At 38.6% G+C, this 18,653-nt stretch overlaps 1 protein-coding gene across 10 annotated transcripts in view; it reads right to left on the bottom strand.

Moving 5' to 3' along the window:
- The window catches only part of PICALM (phosphatidylinositol binding clathrin assembly protein), a 107,247-nt gene extending 91,482 nt beyond the window's left edge, over positions 1 to 15,765 (bottom strand). For all 10 annotated transcript variants that reach the window (XM_082661298.1, XM_082661303.1, XM_082661301.1 and 7 more), the window contains exon 1: positions 15,350 to 15,765. In XM_082661298.1, coding sequence (XP_082517424.1) covers positions 15,350 to 15,479 — 130 coding nt within the window. In that variant the 5' untranslated portion in view covers positions 15,480 to 15,765. The remainder of the gene's footprint in view (positions 1 to 15,349) is intronic.
- Between the last annotated feature and the right edge of the window lie 2,888 nt (positions 15,766 to 18,653).

Below are 18,653 nucleotides of genomic sequence, written 5' to 3'. Positions count from 1 at the left end.
GCCAGCACACCACATTCCAGTTCAGGCTTATTCCTCTAAAAGCATAAGAAGCATAAGAAGTTGCTGTTTCCAAATGTAATCTTACATATTTACAGAAATTATATTTCTCAAAGAAAGGCTTTCTCCTAACTATATCCCATTCCCTGAAAGTTCTCTGTGAGCTAAGAGATTCCCCAGATTGCCTGACTTCCACTCAAGGTTCTTCATTGCCATTTAAGTGCTAAATTTATTCTCTATTTCCTTTTATTAATAATGTCTCCTTTATGTATCTGTATAATAGAGCTAATAAGACTACATATTCAATAGGTTTTTTTATGAAGATTAACTGTGTTCATGCATGTCAAGTGCTTAAGACAGAAAGGATTCTTTAAATCTGAGCTATTATCCCCACCATGCAGGTTGTGTCCTTAAAAAAAAACTGATCTGATCAGATTTTGTGCAACACTGAAGACTGAGTTTCCTTAAACTTTAATAAAATCTCTATCTTCAGATCAAAATTAGGAATATATTATTACTGTTTAGAAGACTTCTTCAATAATTCATTCCTGTGCAATCTATATACTCAGAAATCCCCAAAGCCTTAGATATTGCCACTATTAATACAGTCTATAACCAAGTTAATATGAGATATAAAATCTCATTCTCAGCTTCAAGATCAGCAAAACTTCTTGCCTTCCCTATTTTAACACTGGCAGCAGAAAACATAGTGCAACTTTGAAAATCAGCTCTAACTATGGTTCAACTTTACCTACAGCAGCCAAAAGCTACCAGGAGATGAGATATATCTAAAGGTCATATGATTAAAATCCATACTCCCTCCACAATCTCACCTCAGACAATTGCTCCAACTACCTCTCTCCTTACGCCTAACCTGTCCTTCCTCTGGCCTCAAAGCACCCCATTTACCATCTCAAGTTAAACAGATTGCTTTGTTCCCCAAGCACAGTTCCAGCTTTCCTACCTACAAATGTTTGCTCAATGCTCTTTCCTCCAGCTGAAATGCCTACTGCTCCTCCCTAATTATCATTTAAGGTCCATTTCTCCCCCTCATCGAAAGCAGTTATCTCTCTCTCTCCTCTAATTTTCAATGACGTCTGATCTGAGCTTATCTCACACTGCCTGGTAATACAACTATCTGTATATGTCATCTTCCTTACTAGACTGAGGACATGATCAGCAATTTCAGTTTTAGATTTCTCAATAATCTCAACATGGTAACTTGTTTATATAATAGACACTCAATATGCAATTGCTAATGAGTATATTAATTTCCACTAGACTAATAAAGTCTTGTTTGGTAGAAATCAGGCTTTAAAAACCTGAAGAAACTAATAATTAATGTATCCTTTGTAAATAAATTGATATCAATTGTTAAACCACATAAATCAAACATGCCTCCAAGAATCTTATCAAACTTTTCCTCTTCACGCTGACCATCGTCAGATGATAAGATAGTTTGTGTTTAAGTTCATTCATAAATTTGGAACTCAAAAACACTTCACTTGCATCCAAGCCCACAAAAGCCATGAGATCAGTGTACCTGATTTTATTTACTCAGTGAGCCAAACCACCATGTATAACAACATTCAGAAGTACAACTTCAGGTGCCAAAGCTCATCTAGCCCCCTGCACAAAAGGCAACAGGATTGTAGATTCCTATCTTCCTTCCCTTTCAATAACTCTGCCACAAATTACCAGGAAAAAGGAAAGCAGTTCCTCCAGTTCCATAACACTGGCATCTAAAGCTAGGAAAGCAGCTAATAAATGGGAGGAAAGGGGATCCTAAAATCAGGATCTGGGGAGGAGAGACCAGAGTCTACCAAGATAACTCCTGTCCTTACAAGACATTTAAGGGCTCTCTCTCCAACCTCATCTCCCTCTTACTCTCATTAACACTTTACATTCCACCATACAGCACTACTTAAAGTTTTCCCCAAACACATCAAAATGTTTTCTTGCCTCTGTGTCCCTAAATGTGCTAATCTATTTAGGAGGAATCCCTTTGTCCATCTGGCAAATCACTGTTCATTCTTAAAATTCTTGTTACCTCCTCTACAAAGCTGTCATTAACTCCTTCAAAATTACTCCAGCCCCTACTTTGATACTTTATGTAAATAATATTACGCATTTATCTCAATTATTTGTTTATTTGTTTACACATTTTCAACATCAGATCTCATGTTCCTTTTAGAGTAACGATTAAGTGCCATTCATTTTTACATTACTTTCTAGGCCTTGATCACTTTTCCTCAGCACCCCATTTAATGCTTCTAACCAGGGGTTTTGCCAGCACTGTTCAATTCAACAGAACTCAATCTCAGAACTTTCACCCCATATTCTTGCTCATAGAATAAGTAAAAGATTTTAATACAGTTTCCTAGATAATTTTACTAAAATAACATGAAATTTTAAAAGAAGATTTGCTCTTATAATTCTCTTTTTTCCACTCAGGTCCTCTCCAAGAAATATAAAGTCACACAAAATAAACTCTTGAGTCTGTAGGTACACAAATGAATTAAGATTTATCTACATTACATATTCAAAAAAAATTAATTTGGATTTCCATAAGCAATTCACCACAGAGCCCTAAGACTAGGACAAAAAGGGCATAGGTGAAGTAGGTAGTAGAAAGAAGCCAATCAAGGTCAACATCCAGTTCATTATAGCCTATTAAAGACATATACTTCATTTCTATCTTACTTTACAAGTTTTGCCAATATCTTATAACAAAAAACACAAGCATTTAGCAAATAAGGCCTATAGCATTCTGCTATCAGGTGTGAACTATCACAGGTAACACAAAGTCTAAAATCAAAGACTGCCTGGAATTCACTTACAACAACCATACATTAGCAAATAATACTCATAATAACAGGGGAAAAAAGAAAACAAAAACGGAAGAAACATTTGAAATCAAATATACCAATATTAAGTAGGTCCTGGAATAAATAATATTTTAAGTGTGTCAAACTACCCTAATTTTATATAATCTAACTCTGGAAATTTACTTCTTAACTTCCATAATTCCTCACATTTTCAACCAATAAAGAATAAAAATTTACTTCATCATGGAAACAGAAAGAAGTTTAAACAAACAACTACTACTTATAGCAAAGGCATTAGCCCTACAGTAATCTTTCTCTTCCTTTATGGAAAAAATCCTAAAACGTTCTTTGATAACACATTAGAAACCCCTCATGGAAATTTCATCCCTTCTTCATTCTTTCAGCATCTTTTTATTACATACTTGCTATATGCTCTATTTAGCACAGTAAAGAGGACACACAAGGGTTTTCTGTAAACACTTATAATTATAGAAGCTATACGTACCCCAATGTCCACTGCAGCACTACTTACAATAGCCAGGACATGGAAACAACCTAAATGTCCAACAACAGATGAATGGATAAAGAAGATGTGGTACATATATACAATGGAATATTACTCAGCCATAAAAAGAAATGAAACTGGATCATTTGTAGAGATGTAGATGGACCTAGAGTCTGTCATACAGAGTGAAGTAAGCCAGAAGGAGAAAAACAAATATCGTATATTAACGTATATATGTGGAATCTAGAAAAATGGTACAGATGAACCTATTTGTAGGGCAGGAATAGAGATGCAGACATAGAGAACAGACATGTGGACACAGGGTGGGAAGTGGAGGGTGGGATGAATTGGGAGATTAGGTTTGACATAAATACATTACCAAGTGTAAAATAGATAGCTAGTGGGAACCTGCTGTAGAGCACAGCGAGCTCAGCTCCATGCTCTGTTAACGACCTAGATGGGTGGGATGGTGGGGTGGGAGGGAGGTCCAAGAGGGGGGATATAGGTATACATATAGCTGATTCACTTCATTGTACAGCAAAAACTAATACAACATTGTAAAGCAATTTTACTCCAATAAAAAAAAGAAGTAGTACAAGTCATTATGGAGAAGTACAAGATACTATGGAAACATACACACCATTCTGTATAGACAAAAATTACTGCTTATGGACACTCATGCAACTATGTATTATCTCTTCACACATTTAAACTATCCCAAGAACCTAAAAAAAAAAAAAAAAGGTTGTTGGATTAGATTAATTAGTCCATTCAGTTGAGAAATGTTTGACTTGAATTTTCCATAGTCAATGAACTATTACCAGTACTGGAGAATGCCATCAAGGAAAATTTTTTCTCCCTCACTAATCTCTATTTCCACATTACACAGAGGTAGCAGAGTTGTACCCCATGTAAACCTCAAAAGAAGGGGAAAAACTCAAATATCCTTCATTTTCCTTAACGTCATCTTGTGTCCACACACCATATATAAAAATTAACTCAAAGCTGATCAAACCTAAAAGAGCTAAAACTCTTAGGAGTAGGTAAGGTGTAAATCTGCGTAACCTTGGATTAGCCAATGGTTTCTTAAGATATTATACCAAAAGCACAAATATTCAAAGAAAATATAGACAAACTGAACTTCAAAATTAAAAACTTTTGTGCATCAAAGGACACTATCATTTATTTAAAAAATTATGAATCACTATGTTGTATACGTGGAACTAATATAATATTGTAAATCAACTATACTTTGCTTTTTAAAAGGGCAGGGGGAACACTATCAAAAAAGTGGAAAGACAAGACACAGGATGGGAAAAATATTTTCAAGTCATATAAGGATCTAGTATCCAGAATATGTAAAGAACTCTTCTAGCATTCCAAATAATAAAGAACCAAATTTAAAATGGGCAAAGGATCTGAATAGACATTTTTTCAAAGATATACAAAGGGTCAATAAGCTCAACATCATTAACAAGATGTTTAACATCATTAGTCATTAGGGAAATGCAAACCAAAATCATGATATATACTATATATATATATTTAACTAGGATGACTACGATGAAAAAAAATTTTTAAATACCCTGAAAATAACAAGTGTTAGCAAAAATACGGAGAAACTGAAACCTTTATACATTGTTGTTGGGAATGTAAAATGGTGCAGCTGCTATGGAAAACAGTCTAGTAATTCCTCAAAAAGTTAACATATAACCACCATATGACCCAGAAATTCTTCTCCTTTGTACATACCCAAGAGAACTGAAAACACATGTTAACACAAACACTTCTATACAGATGTTCATAGCAATACTATTCTTCCTGGATTTAAAGGGATAAACAACCCAAGTGTCCATCAATGGATGAATGAGCAAAATGTGGTATATCCATACAAGGGAATATTATTAGGTTATAAAAAGAATGAAGTGTTGTTACATGCTACAACATAAATAAACCTTGAAAACATTATGCTAAGTGAAAGAAGCCAGACATGAAAGGCCATGTATTGTATGATTCTACTCATATGAAATGTCCAGAATAGGAAAATCCATAGACAGAAAGTAGATTACTGGTTGCCAGGGAATGAGGGTGGAGAGATGGGGGGAGTGATTGCTAACAGATAGGTGGTTTCTTTTGGGGGTGGGGGGAAACGTTCTGTTATTAGATACTGGAGATGGTTGCACACAACACTGTGAATATATTTTGTTATGTGAACTACATCTCAATTTAAAAATTGCATTAAAAAAATCACTTTGCCTCACAATCCCCCTTTTCACATTAGCTTTGGATTAAATGACAATATCTCAAATCAGTCAATACCATGCATGATAATAAATTTCTGCAAACAACTGTTTCTAATACACCAAAAAGGTCTGCAAATCCTCTCTGGTGTGAATACCACCCTATTTACTTTTTGGTATATACTTGAATTACGGTAAGATTTTTGCATATTAGATGTATTTAAAATGTTACATTTGTATTTCTCAAGCTTCCACAGGATAACTAACTCTATTACCAGCACATAAAAATTTTAACATACATACACACACACACACCATGACCCTTGTTCTCAGAGCTTATAAATCACATGAGGAGATCTATAATCAGCAGAAACATGTACATTAAAATACAGCAACTGAGTATACCCTATGAAGTCACTTGTAAAGTATACCTGCAATCTTTAGTGAAGGAAGAAGTTTGCAAAGCATATCTAGCTTCCTCAACCACTACTTGAAAGAAATGTCCCTTGAGTAAAATCAGGGCCCCTAGCAAGCTTTCAAGTACTAAGTTTATGACTATAAATACCAGCACCGTTTCAGAAATCACTGCTGGAATTCCAAGCATTCAGAGAAGACTTGCAGCAACTCCTACCAGCCCCTGGAATGAACTGATGATCTGGATTTAGTGGTCTTACTATCATGGCCATCACTACTTAGCACTCCAACCTTTGCTTACCCTACAAGGCTTCGTTCTAAAACGGTCATTTGTTTTCTTTTGCATCTTGACGTTACCTACTACGTGTACTTTAGGCCATCACTACTACTACTCCAACCTTTGCTTCATACCTCACAAGGCTTAATTCTAAAAGTCATTTCTTTTCTTTTGCATTTTGACATTATCTATTAAGTGTACTTTATCCTAAAGTGAGGCTGCCACACAGTTATATACTGGAGGCACCCTGCACATAGATTATAATGTGATCAGCACCTCCTAGAGCTGTACAAGGAAGCAGCTCTGATAAACATTTCAAATCTAATTCTGGTACCCTGTTTAATTCTTAAAATTAATTTCTACTTTTAAGACCATATCCTCAAAAACCATGCATTTGAATATAGTTTTCAAACTGAGTAGCTGTAACCAAGAAACTTTTTTTCTTTGCTATAACAATACTTTGGAAAAACCACATAATACCTAAACAAAACTAAACCTCAATGCCTCATAGGTGCCATAGCAATTTGTTATAATCTTTTTTATCAATGCTACTGAATGACTTCATATATAATTTTGTAATCAGGTGATTACCATTCACTGCAACTAAGATAATGCCCACAAAAACATTATTAAAATATCTACTGCAATAGATCTCTACGGTGTGTCCACCATACATTGTTCATGGAATAGCCTGAGCTGTGACGGGAGATTATGTGTAATCATTCAGTACTTACTGGGCACCCAAAGGGCCACTGATTAGTTACTTTGAGAAGAGACATAGAACAGTACAAAAAAGAACAGTTCCTATTCACAGAGAAAACACACATGAACCCAATATATACATAAAAGCATAATACTGAGTACAGTTTAATAAAAAAATATATATATATATGTAAACTTTAAATGGTGATAATAATGTTGGACTGACAGAACCAGGGGGAGTTATTCAGTAACGTCTTTAGGAAAGTGGTTACTTTAAAGGTGAATGTTAACAAAAGCAAGTTAGTTTAAAGAAGGTTTAAAAGGAAGGATGCATCTGTACTGACAGAGAGGTGAAGATATTTTGTGTCCAAGGAATGGGATTTGCAAAGGCTGGCTAATAGTTTGAGGGTCAAGAATTTATTTTGGTTCAACTGGTACCTAACCTGCTTGACTGAAAAGAAATAGCTTAGATATATTTAAAACAAAACAAGTGAGGAAAAATAGATCAAGAGTCTCAATTTCATGCCCCGGTCCGGGAAGATCCCACGTGCCACGGAGCGGCCGGGCCCGTGAGCCATGGCCACTGAGCCTGTGTGTCCGGAGCCTGTGCTCCGCAACGGGAGAGGACACATGGTGAGAGGCCCGCGTACTGCAAAAAAAAAAAAAAAAAGAGTCTCAATTAATGATGGACTCTATCAAGGCCTTTTAGGAAAACTTACATTATTACTGTTAGAGACTCTTTTTGCCCCCCAGAAGTCTCCTTTCCAAGTCACACAGCACATTCTTTCCAATCTACTCAACCGCATGACATAATCAAAAGATCACGTCACATCTCTTGCTCAGTCCTACAATGATTGGACCACTGTTACCCATCAAATCAAATCAAAATTACTCTGAGAATTTAAAGGACCACTTACATCTAGTTTCTCTCTAAGTATTCTTTTCTCCCCTCTTCTAAACACCATTCCTTAGAGTTGCATTTTTTAGTCTCAGAACCTTTACAATCTTAAAAATTGAAGACCCCAAAGAGCTTTTGCTTATGTGGTTTTTCTCTATTGGTATTTACTGTGTTAGAAATTAAAACTGAGAAATTTTTAAATATTAATTCATTTTAAAATAATAAAATTCATCATATGTTAGCATTATTCATAAAAAATAACTGTATTTTCCAAAACCAAAATTTAGAACAGTGGCATTGTTTCACATTTTTTTCCAAAACTCTTTACTATCTGGCTTAATAGAAAACAGTTAGATTTTCATATCTGCTACTACATTCAATTTGTTGCAGTACCACATAGCCTCTGGAAAACTCCACTGTACAATAGTGGAAGAATGAAAATGGAAAAGGAAAATAATGTCTCAGCATATGAATATAATTTCGATTTCACAAATACGCTGAAGGGGTCTTGGGGACTCCCAGGAATCCCTGGACCACACTTTAAGAAACAGCCATGAATAGATAAACATGGTCTATTCATTCTCTAGAATAGAAAATCATTACATAAAAAGTTACACTAAAGTGAAAGCCAGACCTGATGCTAGACTACCTGGGTTCAAATCCCAGTTCTCTTCTTCCTGGCAATGTGACCTTGGGCAAATTACTAAACTCAGTGCCTTAGTTTCCTCTTCAGTAAAATGGTGATAATAATAAAATCTCTTGGACTTCGCTGGTGGCACAGTGGTTAAGAATCCGCCTGCCAATGTAGGGGACACAGGTTCGAGTCCTGGTCCAGGAAGATTCCACATGCTGCGGAGCAACTACTACCGAGCCTGTGCTCTAGAGCTCGTGAGCCGCAGCCCGCACACCTAGAGCCCATGCTCTGCAACAAGAGAAGCCACTGCAATGAGAAGCCCACGTACTGCAACAGAGAGTAGCCCCCACTCGCTGCAACTAGAGAAAGTCTGCGCGCAGCAACGAAGATCCAACGCAGCCAAAAATAAATAAATAACTTTAAAAATAATAATAATAAAATCTCTCACAAAGTTGTTGAAAGGAATAAACAAGTTTATAAATGCAAAGTGTTCAGTAATGTGAGTGCCCAGCACAAAGTAAGCATAAACATTTGTTAAATAAATGTAAACACAACCTAGGCATAAACACAAAAAACATGTCTAGCTGTGAGTATTGCCACTATATTCTAATGTAACTTGAGAAATCCTTAATATTCTGATAACCCGGCAAATTACAATTCTGAACATAATTTTTAATACAAAGGTTTAAGTTCATTAAAATTCCCTTTTAAAGGAATATCATTAGTAAATTGTAACTGCCTACAAACAATTCTCCATGAAAAGAACCATATACACAGTGAATACACAAAATTCTGAAAGATCAAATCCAAAAATTTCAATTCTCTAGAGAAATATATAAAGCCATTTAACTGGGAACATACTGAGACAGAACACAAAGTAACGGAAATGCCACTTCAGCCACCAAAAGAACAGGAAAAGCAAATATTAAGCCTTTACTTTGAAAATCTAACCCTACTTCTTCTTGGTAGGGCGCTAACCTCTTGCCAAGAAGTCTTTAAGTTTATTTTACTTGCTTCTTTGACTTTAAGGGCAAAATCACGGAACTAAGCACTTTGAAACTGAAGAAAACAGAAAAGACTTTCTATGTATTAGGGTGAACTTTCACATTAAATATTCTAAATGATAATCAGAGTCAAAATAAAGTATTTTATTCAAATTAAAGCAATTCTGATGACTAATTAAAATCAATTATTTTAAACAAATTGGTGAACTTTCACATTATTTAAATTAAACCAATTCTGATTAGTTAAAATAAATTAAACAATGTATTTTTAAAACATCTGGGGGGGGCTTCCCTGGTGGCGCAGTGGTTGAAAGTCTGCCTGCTAACAGGGGACACGGGTTCGAGCCCTGGTCTGGGAGGATCCCACATGCCGCGGAGCAACTGGGCCCGTGAGCCACAAGTACTGAGCCTGCGCGTCTGGAGCCTGTGCTCTGCAACAAGAGAGGCCACAACAGTGAGAGGCCCGCGCACCGCAATGAAGAGTAGCCCCCGCTTGCCACAACTAGAGAAAGCCCTTGCACAGAAATGAAGACCCAACACAGCCAAAAATAAAAATAAATAAATTAAAAAAAAAAATCTAGGTAATTCCCTGGCGGTCCAATGGTTAGGACTCCACGCTTCCACTAAAGGAGGCACGGGTTCAATCCCTGATCAGGAAACTAAGATCCCTCAAGCTGTGCGGCACGGCCAAAAAAAAAAAAATAGGGACTTCCCTGGTGGTGCAGTGGTTAAGAATCCACCTGCCAATGCAGGGAACACGGGTTCGAGCCCTGGTCCGGGAAGATCCCACATGCCGCAGAGCAGCTGGGCCCATGTGCCACAACTACTGAGCCTGTGCTCTATAGCCCGCAAGCCACAACTACTGAGCCCAGGTGCTGCAACTACTGAATCCCGCATGCCTAGAGCCCATGCTCCTCAACAAGACAAGCCAGCACAACGAGAAGCCCACACACCGCAACGAAGAGCAGCCCCCACTCACTGCAACTAGAGAAAAGCCCGCACACAGCAATGAAGACCCAACACAGACAAAAATAAATAATAAATAAATATTTTTTAAATTTAAAAAGTAAAGTGGAAGAGCTTAAAAAAGTTAAAAAAATAAAACATCTAATTAAATATCATACAAGTGCTTTACAACTCAAATGAGAGGGAAAAAAGCATGTCACTTCATAATGATGCTTCACTTCTTTTCCATTGAAATTAAATTCTAAGACATCTTTAAAAATTATTCAGATATATAAAATACGTAAACAAAAAAAGCACTGCTACAAGGATAAAAAATAGATGAATAAAGTCTAAACAGTATTTCTTAAAGTAACAAGTCCACCAGTGAAGCCTAATTACTTTACAAAGAAATTTTAGAATTAATTTGCTAGTTACAAATAAGGCAGCTACCGAAATGGCTACAGGTAAAATTCTCTTCAGGTTGCTCTTTTAAAATACATACTATTCAGAAACATAACTAAATATGTCAAGGAGGAAAAACTTATATTTGTGGAGTTCTATACATCTCCTACAATTGACATAAGTAGTCAAATCTTGCTATTACCACTTTGATGACTCAATTACCATTTTTTTTGTATTTCAGAACTATTAAAGTAGTAAGGGACAGAACAGGTCAAATAATGAAAATGAAAATATAAATCATACGATTAATTCTTATGGGAAAGAACAGTAAGCCCAAACATAACTATGAAATAATTGTCCATTTGGAAAGCCCCAGTTACCTTATTTCTAAACAAGCGCCATCTAGGGGCAGACCTTCTACTTACTATCTTCCTCACAGGTACCTTCTTTCAAATCAGATCCCAGTTACCAGATATATTCTTGACAATACGCAAACTAAGGACCCATTGGATATCATTAACTAAGACATTAAAAATCAATAATTTGCTTAGAAAGATAATTATTTTGGGTGCCTGTCAATATTTTATATGTATTTTCAATGGTTATACAAACCACTTACCCAAATACAAATTCCACCCTCTACATATTCAAAACATTCACAAATTCTTACTTAAAAAAAAAATATGTTTCCACAATTAAAATTAGGCAGAGTCTAGAGCCATTACACAACACACAAATACCCACACTGTATCTACTTTAGAGGTATGCTTATAACGGATACTTAATAAGAACATGATCTTGATTTTGTTATACAGAATGTAAGGCAGATGGTGGCTGGAATGAAGTGTCCCCTGAAATTAACTGTAAAAAATATGGATATAAAAGTGAAAACATTAGAGCCATTAACATAATATTTCATCTCAGTGAAACATGCCCCAACATAAATGTCCAAGGAAAGTAAACAAGTATAGAAAAAAGTGTTCTTGTCAAAAAAACAAGAGTAAAGGTTGTGAAATCAGGTAAGAATGTTTTTACTTCAAGAATTTATAAATTTTAAAACTCTTTTCTGGGCTTCCCTGGTGGCACAGTGGTTCAGAGTCCGCCTGCCGACGCAGGTTCGAGCCCCGGTCTGGGAGGATCCCACATGCCGCGGAGCGGCTGGGCCCGTGAGCCATGGCCGCTGAGCCTGTGCGTCCGGAGCCTGTGCTCTGCAATGGGAGAGGCCGCAACAGTGAGAGGCCTGCGTACCGCAAAAAAAACCACAAAAAAACAAAAAACAAACAAACAAACAAAACCTCTGTTCTGTCTGTACTTCAACCAATAATGTTTTAAGTATTCTATACCTCTTTAAATTTAGTTACAGATGATCTTCTATGCATATGACTTGCCTCTCCCATAGCTATGAGAAAGGATTAAATTAGATAATGGTTAATAAGTGCCTGGCAAACTGAAGTCCTTCAAATACAAGGCTGCTATTCTTCTATCTTGATTATGGCCATTAGAGGCCTGAAATTAAATGCAAACCATGTTTAGTTTTAAAAATATGCTTCAGGTTTGACAACTCTTTTCATATTAGGGACACTACTTAACATTATTATCTACTGACCCCTATAAGCAAAGCAAAAGCTCTTTCTTAAACAAGTATACAATGTAGTATGAATTAAGCCATAATTCATGGATTACAATCATCATTTCCTAATATAGACAGATTTTGGCGAAGTACACAGAAACCACCTCCACACTCTAAAGGCTTATAGGAAAAAGCAGTCTTAAGCATATTTTTGTTAAATACTAATATTTAAAAAATAAAATCACTTTCATTAGGGTCAACTAATTAGGCAACAGTTTCTCAGTATATTAAAAGGCACAAGAGAACTAAGCCTTCACTAGAAAGAAAAATTCCTAAAAGAGGAAAAATTGTATCTACATTAAAGACTTAAAAGTCCATGATGTCAAAACCCAGAACTGTTTGTGAAAGCCTTTTCAATTTCCTCAAAGTATGTTAAAGTGTGTGGGGGAAGAAGGTGTTTACAAAAACCACTCATTGGTCAGACTTAAATTTATTCCATTAGTGGAACTGGTTATAAGGGTGTTTTAAACAACAATATAAAGAAAATAGTATTTTTAAAAAATTGTATTTTAAAAATAGTATTTTAAAAACCTCATAGAGTAAGTGGCTCCTTATTCATACAGATTTTTTTAAAAAATCAAACATTACCAGGAATATTCAAGTTCTAAAGTGGGAATTTATAAACACAGCAGTGGTAGAGAAAAAGACTACAAATGTGAGATTATCCATATACCAAACTTAATCCCAGTTCTTATCTGCAGCAGCTTCCATTACAAGAGAAAAGGCTAACATTCATAAAACCACAAGCAAGTCTCACTCTCCTAAATTTACCTAGCCTATTTTCTGACCTTTTCCACAATGTGTTAGAACTGCAACATTTGAAATAAGACAAGAACCTTTAAAAAGACTTTTAAAAGTGGTATCTATTCGTGTTATAATTTATCATTTTGAAGGGAGAGATGAGGATAACAGTTCACAAAGTCACAAGTAGTTTCTTCAACGCCAAAAACAAACAAACAACAAAACCAACCTAACAAAAGAATTAACAGTGTTAGGGCAAACCATAGATTGGGTAGAGCAAGCCAAGTAGTCATTTGAAGAGAAGTAAACAGTAGAAATGTCTACTCCAAATATCAGACAATCAAAAGAGGTACTTAACAGCTTCATAATGTATTTAAAAGAATTTTCCATTTATAAATATGTCACCATTTAAATATATTCTGAATTCTTTAAAACAGTCAAGGATTGATAGTTAACAAGCAGCCTCCATGAACCGCAAGTCAAAAGAAGAACCAAGCAATAATGATGCCTTTTTAAACTTTTCCACAAGGAAGGAATAAGTCACAGTGAATAATGGGTTTGTCTGTAGCAGTAACTTGTTTTAACAGTACTTCATGAGCAAAGTATCTTGGAAGAATTCACATTTTGTACATTTTTTTAAAAAGCGCAAACCTTACGGCCAAAGTCCAAACGAGAACTCAAAACAGGACTCCCGTCAGTGAATTTCCTTTCAGGACATGCTCACTCTTGCTTCATACAGTAAAGCAAAGTAACTTTCACGTAGGATGAAGTCAGTCAGGCTTATGTGTCCAGTAGCCATTTAAAAAAGGAACTTATCTATTACAATGCCTTTTTCACTATGTTTCCCTGAAAAGTTTCAGGTCAAAGCTCCATTGAGTCAAAGCTTGAGTAATCCACTGATCTTTGTACCTTGAGGTAAAGGAGTGGAATAAAAAAGGAGGATATTACAGGTGGCTTCCAGGTTTGGAAAAAGTTGGGAGGAGTTAGCTCTAGTAATTGTAGCTAAGTTAGTGAATGGTGTAATATCATGCGTGTAAGAAAAACTAGTTCCTCAAAAGATAACCAGCATAAATTAAAACGGAGTCCAAACTCAAGCATCACCAAATATCTTTTTACCAGTTTTTTAAAGGATGTATGTTATTTGTAGATTTGATTATTAATCTATTTTGAATTCCAATAGTCTACGCTTCACTCAAGCTTCAGAATTCAAACCGCCAGGCTTAACAGCTCTAGGAACTGATACCAAAATCAGCAAACCCTTTTCCATATCCCCATTAGAAAAAAGAAAAGGGGGGGGGGGTGACTGACATTCACAAATTATCCCAGTCAAAAGCATGAAAATACAATGATTAAACCCCACCAGAGGTGATTAAAAATCCCGGCGTTCCACAAAGCTTTCCCCACACCAACAGAATCCCTTTACTTTCGCGCCCACGAAGAAAGTAGTCAGGGGAAAAAAGTCGGATATTGAGTATGATATTTACAATGAGACGAAGGAACTTAAGTGAAGATACAGAGGCAAAGAAAGGTAACCCAAAGGGCGGGGTGAGGGGGGGAAGGTGGACGAGAAAACCGGGAAAGGAAGGGACAGAAGAGGCCAGTGGAGCAAAGGAAGTGAGAATCACTTCAAGGGAGGCGGCCCTCAGGGTTGCGGAGAAACAGGGATCCGGGCCCACGGAACCAGGCGTTTACGGAAACCCGAAGAAGGCTAGTGGGGAAACAATAGGGCAGTGAGGCCGGGAGCAAGCGGGGAGACGCTCAGGAGAGGGCGGCTAGGCAGCACGGGACAGATGGGAAGAAAGAGTAGAAGGCTGCAGCAGACAGAGGAGGCCGGGAGGTGAGGGGCTAGGTGGAGAGGCAAGTTGGCCGGCTGTAATGTGTATCGCGGAGCACCGGGCAGAGAAGCCAGGGTCCCCTAGGAACCTGGAGGGGAGTGGCTTGTCAGGGATTTTTAGACAGGGAACGGAAGCCGTGAAGGCAGGTGTGATGGAAGCAGAAAGAACACAGCTCGGATGAGCACAGGACCCGCCGCGCCAGAGAAGACGCAGGGAGGGAAGAGGCAGCTGAAGCGGGGAAGAAGAGAGATAGGGAGAAGGACGCGGGTCGCGGGGGCAGCGGTCGGCTTCACTCACAGTCCAGGTGCTTTTTCTTGGGCCCCATGATCTCGTGGGTCGTGGCCTTGCATACTGTCTTGGACACGGCGGAGCCGGTGACACTGTGTTGGGCGGCGGTGATTCGGTCCGTCAAGCTCTGGCCGGACATCTCTGCGGCTCCTCCGCCACCCCTCCCGCTCGGCAGCCGGCGGGGACTGGGACCCCCAAGCGCCGGAGGACCCCCACCCCCCCTACCCCCACCGGCTCCTTCTCCGCCTGCCGGCCTGGGGCGGGGCTCAGGGCCGCGCGCTGCCACCCAGCCCGGAAAGAACCGGCTCTTGTCACCCGCGGGGTCAGGCACGATATCGGGCACTCCCCTGCCCCCGCCTCAGCTCAGCCCACCCCCTCCCTGGTCAGCTGAAGCCGGGCAGGGCAAAAGGGACAGGCAGCTGCAGGAAAATGGCGGCGCCAGGCTCCTCCTCGGAGCTTTCCGGGCTGCCCCGGGTCACGTGACTCGGGCACCGCCCCTCCTTCTCCGTCTCCCGCCCCTTTTCCCTTCTCTTTCCTCTTCGACGCAGGCCCTCCCTCGCTCGGCGAGGGAAGAGCGGGGCGGCGCCCGCGCGTTACGTGATGGAACCCGCCCGGCGGGCGCAACAGGAGGCTCCCCCGCGGGGGCAGTGCGCGGCCCGCCGCGTCACGTGACGCTCCCTGCTAACAGGTCGCCCGAGGCTGGGCTCGCTGGGGTCACGGGGGGGGAGGTGGGAGGCGGGGCGAGGGACGTATGGCTTCTCCCTTCTCCCCCCACAAGGGTGTCCTAGTGTCTGTGATTGAAACCAACGGCTCCCCACAGAGGAGGTGCAGCTACCTTCACAGCTACCCCTGAGCAAGGGGGTGTCAGAGCTGCTTGGGCTTTCCTAGCAGAATCAAGAATGTGTTTAGGGAGGCCCCCAAAACCATCCTCCTGGCTTTAATGAAAAGGAAAAGGCTTCCGTCGGCCCATTCTCGGAGGCTGTCAGCAGACCTCTCCCTACAGTGGGTATTGAAGCTCTCCCTGCTTACTTACCCCAGAAGGGTTGGGGGTTTTTTCCCCTTTTCTTGAGAGGCTTGGAAATGTCACCTGTTTTTGTTTATCTCTTCCCTGAAAACTTGACACATTGCTGCCAGTCTAAATTTGGATACTAATGGGCCAGTATTTTTTTCTCTAGGGTGTCAAATAGGACAGGAAACACATAGCTTCACTGGAATTTGAAAAGGGAAGTAGTACGATGATGTCAACAGAGATTAGCTGACCCTACAAGGCTGACTGCTGTGGTGATTAAAGGTCCAGACCATAGAAGGAAGTGAGAAGGTAGTAAGTGGAGAAGTCCCATTCAGAGAATCCAGACATCACTACCTGCCATCTCCCCTGGTTTAGTCTTTGTTCTCTTTGGCCTCTTTTTCTCTTGCGTAAGCCAGATTTTCAGGGAAAGAAGACACTTGGAACTGTCCTGTGGGCATTTTAGAGGAATTATTATATCCTGTGAATCTATTCTATGAGATCCAGATCTATTTCACAAAGTCTTTTAAAATGTTAAAATGCCCCACTTTCAACACAAGTTTAAGGATAAATTTTAAAATCTCCATGAATGTTAAATTACCATGATAGTCCTATGTAATCTTGCTAGTTTCAAATGAAATGCTAACATACTCAGAAAGTCTGTGTACACCATCTGCTAGCCAAGTCCAAAATACTGTGCTTCAATCTGGTGACTCTCAAAAGATGCAAAGCTAATGGTTAACATTTTATGTATCATCATGAATTTTGTGGTCTCCTCCCATTCCCTTTCCCCCCCTTTTTTTTTCACTATGGCTGGTGAAAATTTGCAACACCATGCTTTTGCCAAGAACATAAAGTGCTTAAACCAGCAGGCTTCATCTGTGTCAAGCCAGCCCCAAATTTCTCAAAACTGTAATGACTTCCTTCAGTGCATCTGCAATCCATCTGCAGTTTGGTGCCCAGTTTGCTGCCCTGTGTCCATTGGGCCGTGGAGTTACCCAATTCTTAAGACCTCCTTACTATTCTTCTGTGGGTTCCACTTAATAAGTTACCGGGTGGCCTGAGCCTCTGCATTGGTAGACCCCTGCTGAGGTAAACAGGAGCTAAATCAGTAGCTAAATATTTCATCTTTAGGGAAAATGTAAAAGTTATTCCTAAACACACAGAAGGCAACGTGTATTTTTTGCACTGCTATGAATGTCATTCTAGGAAGGTATTTCACCATTACTTTTACCAAAGAGATTCTTACAAACCACCATTATTCAAATAACTGTAGACATGTTCACCTTATAAATAAACTAGCTTCTGTTAGAAATATCACTGTACTTTTTTTCAAGGGTGTATTTTAGAAGTTTCTAAATATGTAAACAATTAGTGTCAATTAATTGTTAGGGTCCCCTAAATTAAAAAGTATATTGTAGAGAGGTGCGAGGTACGGGGAGGGAACAACCGTTTTTTGAATGCTTTCTATGTGCTAGGAACACTACATGAATTTTTTCATTTAGTTCTCATTACTATAACTCTAAAAAGTATTGTGCCACTTAATAAAGGGAAGAAAAAAGTCTTAGAGATTAAATGCTTATATAATTTTCTCTATTGCTTAAAAAAAAAATTCTTAGAAGTCCCAGAATCCCACAAATACTCAAGTGATAGAAGCAAGATTTAAAAACTCATTGTCTTTCCATTACTTTATCTAGATTCTTTAGGCAAGACTTGAAGCAACTACCATATATATTAAATTCATTCAACAAATACTTCTTGCCTGCATACCCTGTGCTAGGCATTGCTAGGTGCTGATGTAATAATGTGTGATGCAAACATGGTCTCTGTTCTCAGAGTTCTTACACTATTTTAAATGGCAACAGAGGAGAAAAATAAGTGGGGAGAAGAAAATATGCTGCACCTGAAGAATCTTTATGATGTCTGTAACTTTAAGAAAATGAGGGAGAAAAAGAATATGGAAGAGGGGATTGATCAGAATTTTTACCCTTTATTATTTCAGTTAAGCCCATTCCCAAATCCAAAGAGTCTACCAGTTCCCTACACCCACTCTTCTTAGACATTAAGATTATCTAAATTATAATCTTTTGACATTCTGTTAGCTAAGCTGACATGAACAACTTGGCAACCCCTTCATCCCTCACCTTTCAATGTTTATGTTTCCTGATGCTGCCAAATCAGTTAAAGATCATAATCTTATATAACCTTACACAAAGGTAAGGACTTTTCTTTGAATGTAGCTGAGCTCTCTTGCTAGAACCTCCAAGCAAGGACTTCACTTCCTTATTCAGACTCGCAGCATACACC

Source organism: Grampus griseus (assembly GCF_964374135.1).
Source record: "Grampus griseus genome assembly, chromosome: 8".
In the NCBI taxonomy this organism is placed as follows: Eukaryota; Metazoa; Chordata; class Mammalia; order Artiodactyla; family Delphinidae; genus Grampus; species Grampus griseus.
Note: the sequence above shows the minus strand (reverse complement) of the source record. Positions and strands in the feature narration are given on the sequence as shown.